Source organism: Prionailurus viverrinus, chromosome C2 (genome assembly GCF_022837055.1).
Source record: "Prionailurus viverrinus isolate Anna chromosome C2, UM_Priviv_1.0, whole genome shotgun sequence".
Taxonomy (NCBI): domain Eukaryota; kingdom Metazoa; phylum Chordata; class Mammalia; order Carnivora; family Felidae; genus Prionailurus; species Prionailurus viverrinus.
Window position 1 is genome coordinate 88,767,860 of NC_062569.1, and position 20,530 is coordinate 88,788,389.

At 35.5% G+C, this 20,530-nt stretch overlaps 1 protein-coding gene across 5 annotated transcripts in view; it reads left to right on the forward strand.

The window, feature by feature from the left end:
- ZNF148 (zinc finger protein 148) overlaps positions 1-20,530 on the forward strand; it is a 127,094-nt gene that overhangs the window by 72,642 nt on the left and 33,922 nt on the right. For all 5 annotated transcript variants that reach the window (XM_047874258.1, XM_047874259.1, XM_047874261.1 and 2 more), the window contains 3 exons: positions 7,971-8,096; positions 17,974-18,097; positions 19,505-19,588. In XM_047874258.1, coding sequence (XP_047730214.1) covers positions 7,971-8,096; positions 17,974-18,097; positions 19,505-19,588 — 334 coding nt within the window. The remainder of the gene's footprint in view (positions 1-7,970; positions 8,097-17,973; positions 18,098-19,504; positions 19,589-20,530) is intronic.

A 20,530-nucleotide genomic window follows, 5' to 3' on the forward strand; every position in this document is an offset into this window, starting at 1 on the left:
GAACCGTGAGATCATGACTTGAGCTGAAGCTGGACATTTAACCAACTGAGCCACCCAGGCACCCCATGATCTTACTCTTAAAAAATTTTTGAGTGCTCCCAGTAACTCTCGTTTATTTGGTTACTTATATCATATTTTGCCATTTTAGAAATTAAAACTGAGAAATAAAATTTTATTTATTTATAAAAAATTGAGTTGCAAAGTTAATGTAGAACATATTTTTAAAAAATTATATGGGCAGATCATTAGCTAACTGTTCCCTATCAATTGCAGTATTTTTTCTGTCTCCTAAACAGAGGCTGTCTTTCTTTTTTAATTGTTTTTTTGAAGTGTAGTTGGCACACAATGTCACATTAATTTCAGGTGTATAACATAGTGATTCTTAACTCTGTATGTTACATTATGCTTACCACAAGTGTAGCTGTCATCTGTCACCATACAATGCTATTATAACACCACTGACTATATTCCCTATGCTGTACCCTTTATCCCTGTTACTTATTTCATAACTGGAGCCTGTACCTCCCACTCGCCATCACCTATTTTGCCCAGTCCCCCACCTCTCTTCCTGCTGTCAGTCACCATTTTTGTCTCTGATTTATGGATCTGTTTCTGCTTTTTTGGGTTTGTTTGTACATTTGTTGTTTAGATTTCACATAGAAATGGAATCATGTGATATTTTCCTTTGATATATTTCAGTTAGCATAGTACTCTATAGGTCTATCCATGTTGTTGCAAATGGTACAATCTTATTCTTTTTTATGGCTGAGTAATACTCCATTGTCTATGCGTGTAGCACATCTTCTTTATCCATTTATGTATGGTTACTTCTGTATGTTGGCTACTGTAAATAATGCTGCGGTAAACATAGGGGTGCATATATCTTTTCAAGTTAGTGTTTTTGCTTTTTTTGGGTAAATAGCCAGTAGTAGAATTACTGGATTGTAAGGTATTTCAGGGTTTTGTTTTGTTTTTTGTCTTTTTTTTTTTTTTTTTTTTTAGTTTTTAATTTTTTGAGGAACCTCCATACTCTTCCACAGTGGCCACACCAATTCATATTTGACCAACAGTACACGGGAGTTTTTTTCTCTCCACATCCTCACCAGCACTTGTTATTTCTTATCTTTTTGATTCTAGCCAGTCTGACAGATGGAGGTGATATTTCCTGGTGATTATGATTTGTATTTCCCTGATGATGAGTGAGCATCTTTTTGTATCTGTTGGCCATCTGTGTGTCTTAATTGGAAAAATGTTTATTCAGATCCTCTGCCCACTTTCTAATTATTTATTATTTGTTCTTGTTTTTATGGTATTGAGTTGTAGAAGTTCTTTATATACTTTGGATATTAATCCCGTATCAGAAAGATCTTTTGTAGATGTCTTCTCCCATTCCATAGATTGCCTTTTCATTTTGTTGATAGTTTCTTTTGTTGTGTAAAAGATAATTTCTTTTGGTGTAATCCTAATAGTTTATTTTTGCTTTTATCTTCCTTGCCTGAGGAGACATATCTAGAAAAATGTTCCTTTGGCCAACTGATGTCACAAAGGTTACTGCCTTTCTTGTATGAGTTTTACAGTTTCACACCTCACATTTAGGTCTTTCATCCCTTTTCATCCCTTTTGAGTTTATTTTTGTGTATGGTGTAAGAAAGTGGTCCAGTTTCATTCTTTTGCATGTAGCTGTCCAGTTTTCCCAGCACCATTTGTTAAAGAGACCGTATCTCCTCCATTGTATATTCTTGTCTCCTTTGTCCTAGATTAATTGACTATATGAGTGTGGGTTTATTTCTGGGCTCTGTTCTCTTCCATGGATTTATGTGTCTGTTTTTGTGCCAGCACCATACTGTTTTGATTAGTAGAGATTTGTAGTATATCTTGAAATCTGGGATGGTGATATCCCTAGCGTTGTTCTTCTTTCCCAGTGTTGCTTTTCATAGGGTCTTTTGTGGTTCTGTATACATTTTAGAATTATATGTTCTAGTTTTGTGAAATTAGAATTTGTTTTACAGTTAGATAAATCTGTATATTATCTGGCTTATTGTAACGTAACTGGATTCTCATATTTGCTAATACATTTAGTCTGTAGTGACATCACATGTTAGCTTCTGGAAAATGGCACTCTGTACTCAGGAAAGCAAAAAAGAAAAAAAAAGTATTATTATGAAAGTATTTTTGATCTCATGACCACCTGAAAGGGTGTCAAGGACCTTCAGGAGTCCCTGGACCACACTTTGAAAATCAGTGGTAAAGATTTACTGAAATTCTTACAAAATGAAGGTACGTATATACTGGAAGGATGGATTCGGAAGAACTTCCATGAAGAACAGGAGAGAACTTAAATCATGATGTTATGGTAGTTGAAAGAAAGGAATGTCCAGGTAGGATGGGGGTGGGTCAGCACTGTTTCAGGTAAGATAGCTTGATTGGAGCACTTCATCTACTTCATCTTATAGTTATCTCTAATTTATAAGTTGCTAGTTTACCAGCCAAAATACAGATTTACAGTAAGAAATACAGAGAAACAGACTACAGTGTTTGCTGTAAACTGGATCCCTGAACCTTTCAAAACCAGAAGATAACTGTGGACTTCCTCAAAACCCTGGCAAATGTAGCTCCTTTCAAAATTTTGAATGCAATCGTGGGTCAGGCAGAAGGGAGAGTTAAGAGTTCATGACTCACACAAAGGCCTATTCCTTCAGTGCACCGCTTCTCCTCCTTGACCTAATCTGTGAATCCGTGAGCTTGGAGTTAGAAATACTCCTGTTGACCAGTTACATTGAACTGTTCTTGCCAAAACTATCCTGGAAATAGACACATCCACACACACAGAAACACTCTTGGTCTTAACTTTCTCTTTTTCTGGACTCCATGAATATTCCCCCTCAATATTGCTAGCATTCTTTCTTTAGGCAGTATGTTTGCAGTGTAGTTAATTGTGATTTCATTTTCCTTCATTCAAACACTTGTTACATTTGTAGTCACCTTGATTTGTTTCCTAGGCAATACTTTGGAACAGTTCCTTTCTAGTGATAAACACATCCTTTTTATATGGATACGTACTACTTTTACTCTCAGAATAATCATCTCTCTAAATTTTGGAGCAGTTATTTTGCCTATATTCTTTCTTTTTTTTAAGTTTATTTATTTTTGAGCGAGAGAGCACATGAGTGGGTGAAGGGCAGAGAGCGAATCCCAAGCAGGCTCCACACTGCCAGCGTGGAACCTGATGCAGGGCTTGAACCCATGAACCACAAGATCATGACCTGAGCTGAAACCAAGAGTCAGATGCTTAACTGACTGAGCCACCCAGGTGCCCCTATTTTGTCAATATTCTTATCACAGATTATTCTTTGTAAAAATTTGTCCATAAGAAGGAAATTGTTAGAAAAATTTTGGTTTACAAGAAATGACTTTATAGGGGAACTATAAGTGTGCTTTTAGGCAGAGAAAACGCAGCTGGTGGAATAAGGAAAATTATTTTAGAGAGGCAGTGAAGCAGTAGAGCCTTGGAGATGGATAGGAACAGAGTCAGCACAGAGTAGAGAGGAAATTGAAAATTGAACATATGGCTCCAGAAATGGAGAGGAGGGGTGGTAAGGACAGATACTTCTGCCAAGTGACCTACATCTTTTCTGTAAAGTAGATCATCTAGAATCTGGAAAGCTGAGCTGGGGAGATTATAATTGATACCACTGGCAACAAGGAGCTATTACAGATTCCTCACTAGGGATATGACAAGAAAACAGTTTTATATTAATTTTTTCATGGGAGACTATATGGGGGAGATGATAATATCCTAAAGTAGCAAATTTGATAAAGTTAATTAGAGTGAAATGGATGTTGCTGGATAAGGATGGTAAGATACGGAGAATAAGGAGAAGGAAGAGTCCAAAATGATAGTAAGGGACTCACCTTCTTTCCTGGGAGCTGTGGGTATTGGGTAGACTAAAATAGGCAACCAAATGAAATATTTGCTCATTGTATACTCTGTCTGGTAACATTATTTTAGTAAATTTCACATTTGTCATATTAACTTATTAGCATTATTGAGTCTGGAAGAAAGAAATTGGGAAGAGTAGCAGGTTTGGAAGGAAAAAAAATAAAAGGGGGATACATAGATAAACCTGCAGCTCTGATTAAGTCTTTCATTTCATCCATGAAGCCTTTTGCAGTTATTTCCAATCTCATTAAGTTTTCCCTTTGATTCCTGCCTTTATTCCCTGTACCATTCATTTAGGTTGAGCCTGACATGTGCTGTCTTGAATTGCTAGGTTGTTTTTTTATTTTTTATTTTTTTTATAATGCATCAAAACTCCCCATGTACATTTTTAAGGAGTAAAAAATGGAGGAGACCTTACGCTTAGAATATATTCTCAATATCTAGAATTATGTTATGTACACATTAGAATTTTAGTAAATTTAAAGCTTTTGTTGTATTATTTTAGACTGAGTTTAGCACACAACAAGCACTTAATAGCTGTTGCATGAGTAAGTAAAGCTATTATGAGAAATACCGAAGAAGAGTATCTTACTTGCAGATATCAAGATAAGATACAAGAGCATGAAATACTTAAATATGTAAGTAGGATCATTTGTTTATTTTTGGGCCAGGAATGAAATAAGTTTTGAAAAAGAGTGGTTCTGGATTCTGGTGTTGAGTTACTAGTGATCATGGGAATCAAAGGAAGGATTTTTTCAGTGTACAGAGACCTCTTTATATTTAAGGTTAGGAGAATGAAATGAGAAAGATCAAAAGATGAGGAAAACAAGGTAATTAAGGGATACATTTTAGAAGTAGTAATAAAGAACCAGCTTTGAGCTGTGGCAAGGGGTTGGAAGCATGACACTATAGGACTCTACCTCTTCTAAGGGTGTTGTGGAAGAAGTTAGAGGAGTATGGAAGTAGATAGGGTAGTCCTAAGTCTCAGAGTGGGAGGCCTAGAGAGGGCTTCAAGTTTAGGTAGAGAAATGCCTGGATTTAGTCCTATCTTTTGAAAGAAGGATAGTTAGGCTGATTGATGGTTTGATGCTATTTCTGGATTGGTAGTGAGGACAGCATTGAAATTCAGGTCTCAAATGCAGGTATGAAGTTGTACATGGGACAAGTAGAATGGTAAAGCTTAAGTGACGAGGAAGAAACCAGAGTTTTTATTTAGTTTTTTTATCTGACATATTTCTCAGTTCGTTGATTTTCTTGATGCTTTAATGAGTATATCTGAAAAATCCAGCAAACCATTCTCTTTATATATCATGTATTTGCTGATGCTTGCTTTGATTAATTATACTTTGGTTTATTTTAGATGAAAAATAACACTAAAAGTTTGATTTTCTTGTAAAGACAGTTCTCAAGGAAAGAATAGACAACTTAGGGATGATTATTGTCTCTTTTGTCTTGCTTAAGAAAGTTTCATGTTTTTATTGATTATGGTTGTCTTACAAAGAAGACTTAACTTTTCTCAGATTTTTTTGCAACTGACTCTTAGCTGACTTACTGACATCATATACATTTCCTTATGGTTTGGAGTTACCTCCATCTTTTCTCAGCACCTTAGGCTGGATCAGTATACTTTAGTGTGTTATTTATGTTATATATAGAGGAGATTACTTTATTCCATTAATGAGTAATAAGCCTGTTGGTGCACTCTAAAAATGTAATTTCCTGTGTGCCTGACATTCACAATGTTTTGATCCATTGATACTTCTAGGTTTGAGTCTGCTTTCGTATATTAAAACTGTTCCTTATAATAAAAAAAAATGCTAGTACAAATACCATTTTCTATATATGTGGAAATAACTGAAAGGCTTAGATACATTTATTAATCTTTTTCACTCTTTGGTTTGTGACTATCTGGTAATTACAGGATTTATTTGTGAATTTGTCTTCTACTCTACTTGGCACTTTGGCTAAAAAGGATTCCTGTTTCTTAGTGCTGCATGCTACATTTTCATGGTTTCTTTGCAGTGTAGAAACTGACAGAAATGTTGGAACTACTTTTTCGTGCCCCTGCAAAATGGGACAGAGCCATTCAACAACTGGTTACATAGTCTGTAATCATTCTTCTGTCTCACACCGAACCCAAGTCGTTAGTTATATTCAGTACACATCACTTCAGTGGTGGGAACATGTTTGTATTCCAAAGACTTGTTGGTGGTGATTTTACCATTTTATTTTATGTTCCAAATAATGATACCAAAATAAGTCCTAAGAATGTTCACTACTACTATTCTATAACCTGATAGAAAGAATTATTAACTAATCATTAACCTCCTGTTTTTGTGCCAAGCTTCTCCTTGATTTATGATTCTCATACTGCCTGCACTTCAGGAATTTATGAAAGCTTCCAATTCCTTATTTTGTCAGCCTGAACCCTAGCTTATGTTGCATTTTCCTCATGAACCCTTTCTACATAGCTATATTTTCCAACTTTCCACTGACTCTGTAAGATGTTTATAATCTTGTGTACCATTTTTTTAGTGTATTTTTTGAAAAATGTAGCCACTAGTACATTGAATTTCCTGGATTATTATTAAGGAGTTGTTGTTTTACTTTACCTTATAAAGAACAGAAGTTTATTTCTCCTGATTATGGAGGCTGTAAGTCCAGGATCAGGGTGCTAGCCTGGTAGGGTAGGGGCCCTCTTCCAGGTTGTACATTTATTGGACATTTATGGTTGTACATTTGTTGTAATGGTTGTACAATTTGTTGTAATGGTTGTACATTTATTGTAAGGACACTTCTTGTGTCCTTACATGGTGGAAAGGTCAGGATGTGTAATATATTTCAGAGGCTGTTGAGTTGAGCGGTTTTTAGTTTTAAGATTCTGTTTTCATTTCAAGGATAGATTGAAAATGTAGTACTAAAGAATGGATGACTGAGGATCATCAGTTGTGATGAGAATTGACATTACCATTATTGATCTAAGAACCTTGGTGCGTTTTTGTTTTAGAACAAACACCTCTTTTCATATCTGTGAAAACAGAGCTGAAGATGGAATAATGTTGACATCTTAATGTTTCTTGTAGCATTTATTTGTTGTGTAATTAGTATCCTGTCTTATACATAGCAGTGACCTAAAGTTATATGCAGTTCTATAAACATCTTTATTTGGTGATGATTTAATGTACAGGTCAGGAAAATACAGGCTAAGCTAAGATACTGTCAGTGTTGAGTTTACAGATAATTAAATTTTCATTTTTTGACCTTTCTTTTGATGTGGATTATCTTTTTTTTTTTTAATTTTTTTTTTTTTCAACGTTTATTGTTGAGAGACAGGGAGACACAGAGCGTGAGCAGTGGAGGGGCAGAAAGAGAGGGAGACGCAGAATCTGAAGCAGGCTCCAGGCTCTGAGCTGTCAGCACAGAGCCCAACGTGGGGCTCGAACTCACGAGCCGCGAGATCATGACCTGAGCTGAAGTCGGTCACTTAACCAACTGAGCCACCCGGGTGCCCCTGATGTGGATTATCTTTTAGGATTTTTGTGTTGTTTTCATATTTTGTATATCAAGAGAAAGCCTCCTGTGAAGTCTAAACACTCCCTTCGTCCTCCAGTATTTTACTGAATTTTCGAATTAGGCCCCTTTATGTGCTTTTAATTAACTTCATCAGTTTCCTTAAATACGGGAATGAAATTGATGTTAGTTTGTCCTGACTTCTGCTTTATTCTGTGGTCTGATAATCTTTTCCCAGAATGTCTTTAATGTTCTCTTCCAGATAGATTTTTGTAAAATCTTGGTTCATTTCTCAGTTTGTATACTCTTGATTCTTATTACTGTATTGCCTGTTAATGAACTCTTCAACACATTATTTACTTACACACACACACACACACACACACACACACACACACACACATAATCATTTTGGAAGCACCTATATGTAGGCTTAGTAAAGGATTAACCATGCAGTGGCTTTGTCACAGTGGACTTTTTGTTTATTTGTAAAATTGACTCTTTTTTTTTTTTTTAACAGATAAGTGTAAAGCAGGAAATTACTTTTACTGATGTGTCTGAGCAACTGATGAGAGACAAAAAGCAAATCAGAGAGCCAGTAGACTTACAGAAAAAGAAGAAACGGAAACAACGTTCTCCTGCAAAAGTAAGAGAATATATTAAGGTGGTGGTCCCTAACCTATTGATTCCAAACTGTTGGTTAATCTTATGGGCAGGAACCTAGCTGGATTATAAAGCAGACATAAAAATTTCACGTGGCTTCGTAAAGTTGGAATGTTGTATCAGGAGAATGGGATGCATGTCTGCATGGAGGTGGTGGGCGATTGGTTTCAATTTTTCCACTTTTTTCACCTTATCTTTTTTTCTAAAAACAAACTTTTCTTTTTCCATGTCTCTCTTTTCTGCTCTTGCTGCTCATTCATATTAATATTACAATTTCAAGAAAATTAACCAGTTACTCATCAGGGAAATGTGGGATACCTGTACTACAATGTAAACTCCATGCCTGGAATAGTAGGCATATTAGACCCTTAATAAATACTTGATGGGTAAATGATGGATTGGTAAATAAGTGACCTAGTAAATACTAGTAGTAATTGTCTGCTCTTTTTCCTCCTCAGTACAGTAATAGTTGACTATAGGTGACATTTTGGTATTCCTAAGAAGTATCTGAACTTTGAGCAGTATGTTTATATCTTTATAGTTAACTTTTCAAATTCTGTTTTCCCTCATATAGTGAAGAAGGATTTTTTAATAAGGTCATATTATAATATGACCTAATTTTGATGGCTACTTGTTTTTGCATTTGTGATTTAGGTAATCATTATTTATATATTTTGTCTGTTTTTGGACTCCGTGATATGCTAGAGCCAGCTTTGTATATAAAGATTAATAGATTGAACTTCCTGATTTTTTTAACAGTGTGTAAGTGATTTTTACATTAAAGTTCTTAATGGTTTTTATAAAGATGTCTTTTGATACATCATACTATATTCGGGGATTGCTGTGTTTTGGAAGTTGTGTTCTCATTGCCTTCATTTTAAATCATGCCGCACTTAAAATATTTGGGTATAGATCTTTGTGTGTTACTGAGTCAGAGGGCATGAATTTTTAAAAAGGGTTCTTCACAGTATCACTCCTTCCAGAAATGTACCAGTTACATTGCTACCTACAGTGGACCTGATGTGTGTCTGTCTTTACTCTCAAGTGTGAGACCTTTCTTTTTTGTAGCTTAAAGTGGACATCCCATTATAGTTTAAATTTTGGTTTATTACTGGCCATACTAAACTTTTTCCCTGCCATAATTATTGGCATTTTATATGTTTTCATGTTTTGTGAAATCCCTCCTGTTTTCCTTCCCCTTCTTTTCTGGGGGTTAATTTTTTCCCCAGTGATTTATATGATACTTTTTCCCCCCACATTAATGAATAAATCAAGTTCTTCATGTATAGAATAATACAGGGTTTTGAGAAAAAATTAATTTATAAAATTGCAATAGAGATTATGTTACTTTGGGTTCACTGCCACTCTATGGGGAATAAAGTCTTTTTAAAAAAACATGATTTGTGTAAGTTCTACATTCTCCTTGACATTGCCATTTTTTTTCCTGGTGCGATTGAGTGTAATGTATTCTGAAATTCTGACTAAAACTCAGATTGTTATCTTCTAGTAGGATGTTATTTGGAATCTTTATTTGGTGATATGTTCTAGGTGTTTGTAAATACAGATCAGAGTTTTAGAGGTTTTAAGCTATTTTGCTTGTCTAATTTGTAGGTAAACTCATTTATAATGTATTGTAAGTACATGTGTATGTACTTGCTAGATAAAGGATTTGGCCTATTTTACGTGTATTACATACAAGAAAATGTTTTGGAAAGGTCTTTTTAGGGAATTCTTAGGAGAGTGAAATAACCAGAAATAATACATGGGAGATGAGGGTCTGAGAATAACAACAACAATAAGAAAAACAGTAATTTTTGGGGCGCCTGGGTGGCGCAGTCGGTTAAGCGTCTGACTTCAGCCAGGTCACGATCTCGCGGTCCGTGAGTTCGAGCCCCGCGTCGGGCTCTGGGCTGATGGCTCAGAGCCTGGAGCCTGTTTCCGATTCTGTGTCTCCCTCTCTCTCTGCCCCTCCCCCGTTCATGCTCTGTCTCTCTCTGTCCCAAAAATAAATAAACGTTGAAAAAAAAAATAAAAAAAAAAACAGTAATTTTTTATTTTTATTTTTTTAAACATTTTTAAAAGTTTATTTATTTATTTTGAGAGAGAGAGAGGAAGGGCAAGTGGGGAGAATTGTCTTGACACGTTACATGTAACAGAGAATGGTTTTGGATGGTTTTTAACATTGGTCTGAAGTCTCCAGGTGAATAATTTTTGCATCTGGAGTCTTAGAACTTTGAGCTGAGGCAGAACCATGTGTTATTTTACATTTTCTCAAGTTTGTTTTAAAAAATTTGCACATAATATTTTTCATTAAAGTAACTGTTTCTGCCTTTTTATAAGAAGAGAAAGAAAAGGTTATCTCATGTTTATAAGTGAAAGTGTTGTTTGTTTTAAATTCCTTAAAAACAGTTTTAAGTTTCTCAAAGAACTATAACTTGTTGTGCTTAGAGGACTCCACTTTCCCCTAAAACCTTTCCCAGATCTTGAATTTTGTTATTATGAATATTTTGAGTCTGTGCCACCATTGTGTCATATTAGATTGGGGATCTTGTATAGGAAATATAACTAATGTGGTAGACTTTTAGTTAAAATATTAGAGCTTCTACATCCCTATAATTGTGGCTCCTTTCAAGATAAGCTTTGTAGTGAGAAGTACTGTATTGTTATGTCATGTTTAGCTGCTGTGGATTTGAAGCAATAATTGCTTTCTAAGCCTTTATCATATGGCAAAGCATTGTCATCTTAAAAATTGAAAATTGCTAAAATGCACTTGGCAACATCTCTGAAGAAGAAGAGGGGAGTCAAACTAAGGAATGTTAGCTAGGTCAAGTTATTTGGTACTATCCTGGATTAAGCTGTTTTATGAAAGTAAGTTCCCTACATAATAAAATCTTGCCCCTCTTAAATGCCAAATTTAATTTAATTTTAACCACTTCATTGGAAGTTTTTAATGTGTTTTCTTTTTAAATATAATGCATTTGAACTATAATGTCTAGTCTAATGTCTATGTTGATGATGTAAATGTTTACAAAACTCATATGTATTCTAACGAAGCCCTTTGGGAGGACTTGAGATATTAGGGCTTTTTCCCCCTTACCCTGAAAACTCCTGGCTGGTAGACTTTAAGTATTTTTTGACTGCTTATACTTGCTCATTGTCTCATTTTTTTTAATGACATGCTATTCATTTTTACATTGCTATACTTAGTTCCATTGCCCCTTTGAATCTCTTTCTGTTTTGTTGTGGATTAGGACTACGGAGAACTGAAGTTATTAGAAATGTGTGAAAAGTCTTAGTAAACTTAATTCATTCTCAGTACCTTCATGTTAGTGGGTGTCCTCCTGGCTGTCATTAGAATCCCCTATAGGGCTTTTCCAGTTAAAAATGTTTTTCTTAAGTTTATTTATTTATTTTGAGAGACAGTGGGGGAGGGGTAGAGAGAGAGGGAGAGAGAGATCCTAAGCAGGCTCCACACTGTTAGCACAGAGCCTGTTGTGGGGCTTGAATTTACAAACTGAGATCATGACCTGAGCTGAAACCAAGAGTCGGATGCTCACCCAGCTGAGCCACCCAGGCACCCTGCCCTGGCTTTTCCAGGTTTAAATACCCAGGCCTCATCCCTGGGGATTCTTGTTGTGGGGCTTCCCATTTGTACTTTAAAAGAGTCCAAGGCAATTGTGATTTATGTTTAAGCTTGGGAATCTCAAGTCTTAATACTAGAAGTTTCTGAACAAATGAGATATTACTTTGATACTGACTTGTTATGTGAATCAGGAAGTAACATTTCACACCACAAAGTTTTTATGAGGATTATTGAGTTAACATCAATGAACTCTAAAAATCTTAATTAAAAAAAATTTTTTTGACGTTTATTTTGAAAGCGAGTGAGAGCAGGGGAGGGACACGGAGAGAGGGAGAATCTCAAGCAGATTACACCTGGTCAGTGCACAGAGCCCAACGTGGGGCTTAAACCCATGAAACCGTGAGATCATGACCTGAGCCAAAATCAAGAGTCAAGTACTTAACTGACTGAGCCACCCAGGCACCCCTATTTATTTGTTTTTGAGAGGGAGAGCACAAAGGTGGTTGGGGCACATAGAGAGGGAGACAGAATCCCAAGCAGGCTCTGTGCTGTGCCCAAAGTGGGGCTCTAACACACGAATTGTGAGATTATGACCTGAGCTGAAATCAAGATTGGAAACTTAATGGACTAAGCCACCCAGCTGCCCCTAAGAATCTTTTTCAGTAAAATATAACAATATTATCTTAATTCAGTATTGTATACATTTTATAGGTCTTTTCAAATGTCTTAGTAATTGAATGAGATAGAGCAGAGTACTTTTAATTGCTTCTTTATTCTGAAATGTATCTCCTTTTTCATTCATTCTCTCAGCAAACAATTTGGTTGCCTATTATATGCCAGAATCTCTTACCAAGTGCTGAAGAAGGGAACTATGTTTGTTACAATACTTTAGGTGGTCTGCGTAGAAATTGATTATTCAAAGTTATGTTGAACTCAGAAAGCATAGAATATTCCACAAATCACATAGATTGTAAATATAGAGAATCCTTTCTCAGCAATTTATTATAAACCATTGGTTCCCAGAAAAGATTTGTGATTTTGGTATCAAAAAGATCTTAAATTATATAAAATTGAGAAAACTTAATTAAAGGGGACAGAGAAATAGATATTACCAGGCATTTGTCATACTTTCTCCTACGCGTTAACTTGATTGTGGAAGAAGTGGTGTTGAAGCTGAAGAACTGCTTATAAGACCAGGAATAGAAGTACAGAATAGTATTTAAGAGAAAAATGAAGAGGAACATTAGTAAAAGAAGTATTAATATTTTATTTCTCTCATTTCCCAGGGAGTTCCGTATTCTGGATAAATAATTTTCGCATAAAACCAAACCCCCCTAACTTTAAAAAATATTTTGATGTAAACCTTTCTTTAAAAACTATTGCACATTTTTTTTTGCCTAGTATTTAGGAAACCTGAGAGAAATGACTCTTTCTAAAACTCATGGTTATTATGCTGAACATTAGTTATTGTACCATGCTTACAAGATAGTGAATTTCATGTTCTGGCACTATCAGAAGCTTGTCATTTTAAATTATTGTTTATTTTTTTATTTTAGAGAAAGAGAATCTTTTTTTTTTTTTTTTTAATGTTATTTTTGAGAGAGAGAGCAGGGAAGGGGCGGGGCGGGGGACAGAGGATCCAAAGCTGGTTCTGTGCTGACAGCAGTGATGCCAATTCGGGGCTCAAACTCATGGACCGTGAGATCATGATCTGAGCTGAAGTTGGATGTTTAACTGAGCCACCCAGGTGCCGCCCCGAAAGAGAGAATCTTAAGCAGACTCCATACTCAGTATGAATCCTGACACAGGGCTTGATCCCATGACATGGCCTGAAAAGCTTTTCATTTTAAAATGAAATTTGTAATATATAAAATCTAGTATGGAGAGATAGTAAAAATCTGAAGAATCAAAGTGACAGTGTGAGGGTGGGATATCAGAGATAACCAGGATGGTCAAGATGTTGTGGTGGTTATTGCTGTGTTATTTTGTCGTATGTCTTTGAAATTGCACTATTCTTTTATTTCTAATAGGATTTGAAGAATAAAGAGATTTTTTAATTAATTAATTTATTACTTTTAATGTTCTGTTTTATTTTTGAGAGGGAGTGTGAGCAAGGTAGGGACAGAGAGAGACACACACAGAGTCGAAAGTAGGCTCCAGGCTCCGAGCTGTCAGCACAGAGCCTGATGTGGGGCTCAAACTCATGAGACATGAGATCATGACCTGAGCCGAAGTCAGACGCCTAACCAACTGAACCACCCAGGCATCCCAGAATAAAGAGAATTTTAGAAGATCTCATTCTCCACCCCCATTTGCAGTGAACTGACTCACAACAGATGAGAAACTTAAACTATCACCTCTACGTTGTCTTTTGGTTTTTGTTGGTGTAGAAGATGGTTTACATTGATTTAAGAATGTATGATGGGGCACCTGGGTAGCTCAGGGCTCAAGTCATGATCTCAAGATTTGTTTTGTGGTTTCAAGCCCTGCATCAGGCTCTGTGCAGACAGCATGGAGCCTGCTTGGGATTTGCTGTCCTTCCCCTGCTCTCTCACTTGCTCTCTCTTTCAAAAATAAACATTTAAAAAAAAAAGAATGTATGATAAAATTTACAATCATTAGCTTAAAATATGCCTTAATACTGTTAATAGTACGTAGCAGATAGAGAATGGAGAAAATCATGTCTGTCTTTTCGGACAGTAAAACTTTTTTTCAGTGAGGGGTGTCTATATCTACTAATGGACCATGAGATTGAGAGAGTGGATTAATTGAGGAGTTCCATTCAGTTTTGAAATTTTTTACTGAGAAATTCTCTCTTAAATTTATAAACAGCTAAGAAAATCAAATATGTTGAGTATTGTTTGGACTCTTACTAATTTCTCTATTCATGATAAAGCCCAGTTGCTTGGTCCGTATAATATGCCATATTTCTCCAAAAGCGGGAGTGACAGGAAGCACGATAAAGCATGTGGCGATATTATAGGAGGCATTTTAGGACTTACACCTTGAAATCTAAAATCTTTGGCTGTAATCGTGTTCATATGTTGAGGGGGAAAAGAAAAGCAAATATATTTTATGGTACTGGGTTAGTAGCAAATGGGACTGCTAATCTCTAAGGCAGACACATTTAACTGGTAGATCGCCTTCTACGAAAAGATCTTGAAAGATTGTGAACAATAACAGAAGCCACATTTATACCAAGGAAGAAAATTTTTCGTATATTAATGTGCCATTTCTTTTCACTAAGGGACTTTTGTTCTTGGCATACCCACCTCTCTGGCGCTGTTCAGTAACTTTGAAAAATTGAAAGGCATCACTTTTGGCAGAAATTTTTAAAAAGAATAAAGTGGTGAGCTGTGAGGATGTTTCATATGGGTAGCAGGTAGCCACGTCATTAGACATTTATAGTCTCACTATGTTCCAGACACCATTTTGGATACTGGGGCTATAGTGATGAGTAAAACAACAAAATTACATGGTTTTATTTATTTATTTTAAAAAAAAAAAATTTTTTTTTTCAACGTTTATTTATTTTTGGGACAGAGAGAGACAGAGCATGAACGGGGGAGGGGCAGAGAGAGAGGGAGACACAGAATCGGAAACAGGCTCCAGGCTCCGAGCCGTCAGCCCAGAGCCCGACGCGGGGCTCGAACTCACGGACCGCGAGATCGTGACCTGGCTGAAGTCGGCCGCTTAACCGACTGTGCCACCCAGGCGCCCCTTACATGGTTTTATTTAAAACAGATTACAAATTGGAAGAGCCACTGGAGTTCTGAGGCAAGATGAATTTTACTCAGTATCTTTTATACAAATATGTTTGTTATTCTGGCCTAAAAAAAGAAAAAAATTTAAATATAAAATGTCCAAGAATTTGTCTTTGAATTTAAAAATATGCTAGATTTTTCAGTCTTCTTATTCACAAGTCAGTGTTAGCTGTTTCATCCATAAAATCCACCTTAATAAAAGGCAGCACTACCTCCAATGCCAGAAAACAATGACCTGGGACTCCTTAACTCTTCATAAAAGGGCTTTGTACAGTCAGGGATGACATCCGTTTCACATTAAGTAACTTGGGCCAGATTGGTTCCTTACAGAGCCTTTCCTTGCAGTTGCTATGCCACAGAAAGCTATTGAGCTGCCATGGGTTTTAGCACTTGGATCTTTGTATTTGTTATCAACATATGTGGAAAAATACCTGGTGCTATCTTGTTTTTGGTTATGTTTTATATAAAGTGCTTAACATCTTTTTGTTATTTATTTTATGTTCGAGATATTTTGAATCTTGTTTTAAAAGATTTTGTGTGGGGTTTTTTTTGTTTTTGTTTTGGTTTGTTTTGCCCAGTGTTAACTTGCATATTATTTTGTGACTTGGAGGGGTCAAAAAATTTTAAACTGGCCAGAGATGAAGCTTTCTCTTCTCACTGACTCTCATCAGGAAGCTGTGACACCCACTTCCATTTTTGTGCCAAATGTTTCTCTTTATGACTCTGGTGCATAAGACTTTGAAGCTTTGTTGACCACATTGGCAGTTTGCCCAGAACCCAAATATCCTGTGTAATTTGCATGATAATTACCATTGATTTACATACAGTACAGGCTGAGTTGTCTTCCTGAATTTAAAGTAAAAAAATGTTTTAAAAAATTAAAGCCTTTCCCCTCTTACCTCTCCTGTTTTCTAGGTTTGAGAAAGGGTCATAGCTGTGTTTACAGGCCCTAATCAGTTTCCGCAGGCCTTTGTATTTCCTAAGATGTCACATAGATTGTTGTACCCTATGTGGGACACAGTTTCATAGTTCCCACTCTATATGCCCCCACCTCCAGTATTGTTTCCCTCTTACTTGCTGTGCTTCTCCTGATCTGATCTCCTACTAGTTTTCTTTGTTATCTTCACATCATATTCTGCTATCTCATTTCTTCTCTCCTCAATAATGAAAAAAAAAAAAGGTTATTTATTTTTACTCTGCTGTGTGTCCGATGAGTCAGTTTAATGTTGCATGTGGAACAAATGATTGATAAATTGGAATACATGAAACCCAAAGGTGAGCTGCTCTCTGGCCCTGCCCAAACCAGGCCCATAATAGTCTCAACCTCATGAAGCCCAGGAAGATAAGGTTGATTTCTTTGTCACCCATCTTCCTTCTCCATAGCCATTCTGATTTATTTATCCAATAAATGTTTTTAGGAATGTGCCCAACAGTAGCTTAGTAGTCTTAGAATAAATAACCGTAGACATCCTAGACTGAACCAGACTCGAAATTCTATGCTGGATGACTTGAAAACTTAGATTGCTCTTTTTCTTTTCTTTAAAAAAGGGGGGGAGGGGGAATGCAACATAGTTCAGAAAAGCGTTTAAGTATAAACAGTGTAGAGTCCCCCTCCCACTTTATCTCCTCTCTGCCAAGTTCCCGCCATCACAACCAAGGCTTCTATACATGTTTTATGTGTACCCTTCTTAAATATTATGCATATACAAATATATATCCTTGTATGTACTTTTTTATATACAAAAATATGCAGAATTGTGTACAAAATTCTAAACCTTGAATATTTTACTTAATAAATCCTGGAGCTTTTTCCTTATAGAGTTTTCTCATTTTATGTTACAACCACATAACATTAAATTGTATTCATTTTCCATGATTTATTTAACCAGTCCTATGCTGATTGATATTTATGCCATATGTATCTAAAACATAAAACTTTTGTCCTATGTTTGTGACAGTTTGAAATTGAAAATAAAGTTATACTCACCCTAGCAGAGAGCACTTAGGGACTCTGTTAGACATCAGCTTTGGAGAAGGGACAGAGTGCTGAGATCTTATTTAACCAAGTTCCAAGGTTTTACTAATAATTTTTACCATTCTGAGTCACATTGTACCTTCCTACAATTAGTGATAACATTATTCTAATAACCTTTTCAAGTTTGGGGGAAAAATGTCATGATTTCTGGTGACCATTGTTTGCATTAAAAGGCATTACCTTGGGGCGCCTGGGTGGCTCAGTTGGTTAAGCATCGGACTCTGACTCAGGTCTTGATCTCACAGTTCGTGGGTTTGAGCCCTGCATCAGGTTCTGTGCTGACAGCTCAGAGCCAAGAGCCTGGAGCCTGCTTTGGATTCTGTGTCTCTTTCTCTCTCTGCTCCTCCCCCATTCATGCTCTGTCTCTCAAAAATAATTAAACACTTAAAAAACAAATAAAAAAATTAAAAGCGTTACCTTTGTGAGTATTATGTTTTTAAGACTTCTTTTGTTTTTATCTTTTTTTGTTTTTAACTAGATCCTTACAATAAATGAGGATGGATCACTTGGTTTGAAAACCCCTAAATCTCACGTTTGTGAGCACTGCAATGCTGCCTTTAGAACGAACTATCACTTACAGAGACATGTGTTCATTCATACAGGTATTTCTTGAATTAAAATGGGCCTATGGCCATTAAGAGATTATTATCTTTACTATTTTCATCTTTGTGTAAATGTCATTCATTTCTAAGACTGTAACTAACCAGGTATTTATTTCAAATCAGAGATTTCATAGGCCAGAATATCAGAAGGAAACCAGGAAAACTTTAAATGAGAAAACAATGGGCACGAATGTGCATAATTAATTAATTATAATTATAATATAATTATATATAATATAATTAAACACTTATCTGGCTTAATGTGTTCTTTTCAGTTAGAGAAACTGTTAAAGAATGTATTATTAAAAGCCTATCAACATTTATTTTTCTCTGCAAGACATCCAGATGGAGTTTGAAATATGAATTTGGGAATCAGATATTAAAAAATGATAATTCAGAACATGACATTATAGAGAGCAGAACTAAAGACTAATCACAGATCCTTGGGGAAACACACTGGACACGTAGGTTAAATTAAAGGATATGGGGTGGGAAGATAGAGTAGTAAGGTACGTTTGATGAACTAGGAAATTACAGTATCCCAGAAGCTAAAAGAAGAGACAGTTCCAAGGAGGGTATAATCAGCAATGGCACAACCTTCATAGAGGATAGAGAGGAATAGAGAACTGAAGAAGAGCTGTTAGAATAAATAGCGAAGAGAGCACGAGTAGCTTTTAAGAAAGCAGAGTATAAGGGTTAAAGCACAAGTGGGTGGTGGAGGATTTGAAACATGGGGTAAACTATTCTATTAAGAAGAAATGGTGAAAAGGAATGAGAGAAAGTAATAAGGTTGGAGTGTTTCAGGATTTCTGGAAAGTTTGTTTGCAAAGGACAGACCTGAAGAACACTTACTAGGAAAGGTTCCAGCAGAGAAGGAATGATTGAAGAGACAAGATTAAAAAAAAAAAAGGAAAAAGATGTTTGAAAGTTCCCAAAGTCCTGGAGAAAATAATTGAAAGGGCGTAAAGTGATAGTTAGCCACAGAGAACAAGGTGGGTGGATCTTCTTTTGGATAAAAAGGAAGAAGAGATGTTTAAGATACCGTAGATAACCTGTAAAGTTCTTTTCTAGTCTTCTGATTTTTCGATTGTTTTCTCCTTCCCTCTCTTTCTTCTTTTCCTTTTCCTTTCCTTCTCTCTCTCCCTTTCCTTTCCTTTTCCTTTTTTTCAGATATAGAGCAGATTTGATCTCATCTTTCTATGATTGTGAGAATGTGTATTTTCTAATTGTGGGGGGAAAATTGAGGAAATAAAATTCTGTTAAATTAATGAATAGTATAAAAATATTTTATGGATAATTTGGAATTTTCAAGAATTTGGGCTTTCAAGATTTATCTTTCCTCAGAAATAGTAACTATGAACTGTGTTTTATCCAGTAACTAATTTGTGGATGTGAAATTATTTTAAGGTGAAAAACCATTTCAATGTAGTCAATGTGACATGCGTTTCATACAGAAGTACCTGCTACAGAGACATGAGAAGATTCATACTGGTGAGTGTTGCCACCCTTCTTAGGGTCATTAAGTTTATCATTCCAAATATGGGGAAAAATTTTTAACAGATAGCAACTGCTTGCCACTTTTCATCAGTTTTGTTTCTTAAGAGTGTGTATCATAGTTTAGATTTTTCCTTTCAATAAATCAATCTTAACTGTTAAGACTTGGCTTTAATGTCCAAGCCCAATAAATTACTTTGAAATAGAATTTCATAATAAAATATATTTAAAAGGATGTAAGAAGATTTTTGTGAAGTAGCTTTTTCCTAAGATGTTTCAAAAGTTTAGGGTTAGGTAATTATCGTTCATATTAATTAGTGGCAAGAAGCAAAATGCCTGAGCCCTAAGATACCACACTTTTTTTCCCTTACTAGTTCATGTATATAGCTTACTGTGTCGAGAGAGTTGTAATCCTAATAAATTGGAGACTTCCAGTTTTTTTGGGCTAAGTTGTTAATGATTTAGAAACAAATATTTCAGATCACTTATAAAGGAACCCATACCTTAAAAAGTTAAGTCTTATTTTAGAGCAGGTGTTTATTTGCTTTTATTTTATTTTATTTTATTTTATTTTATTTTATTTTATTTTATTTTATTTTATTTTATTTTATTTTTTGACAAATGTAAAACCAAGTTTTATATATAACCTTAACTTAGTAGACTGTTAGCTTTTGACTTTGATGTCTATAAGCATGGTGAAAAGTGTTTCTTTAGAATTTATTTCTAGTGTTTTGCCTTTTTGTGATGGAACAAAAGCAGGGTTGGTGAATTGGTATCACTTGGATTCTTACATTTAAACAGATTTGGGAATGATGGTGATATATGAATATTGAAAATAATAATGTTCTTCATATTTTTCTATATTAAGTAATTAAGCAAGTATCTGCCCAGTGTTATTATTTCGATGTTTTCTCAAGGTACCTGTAGTACCTATGAAAG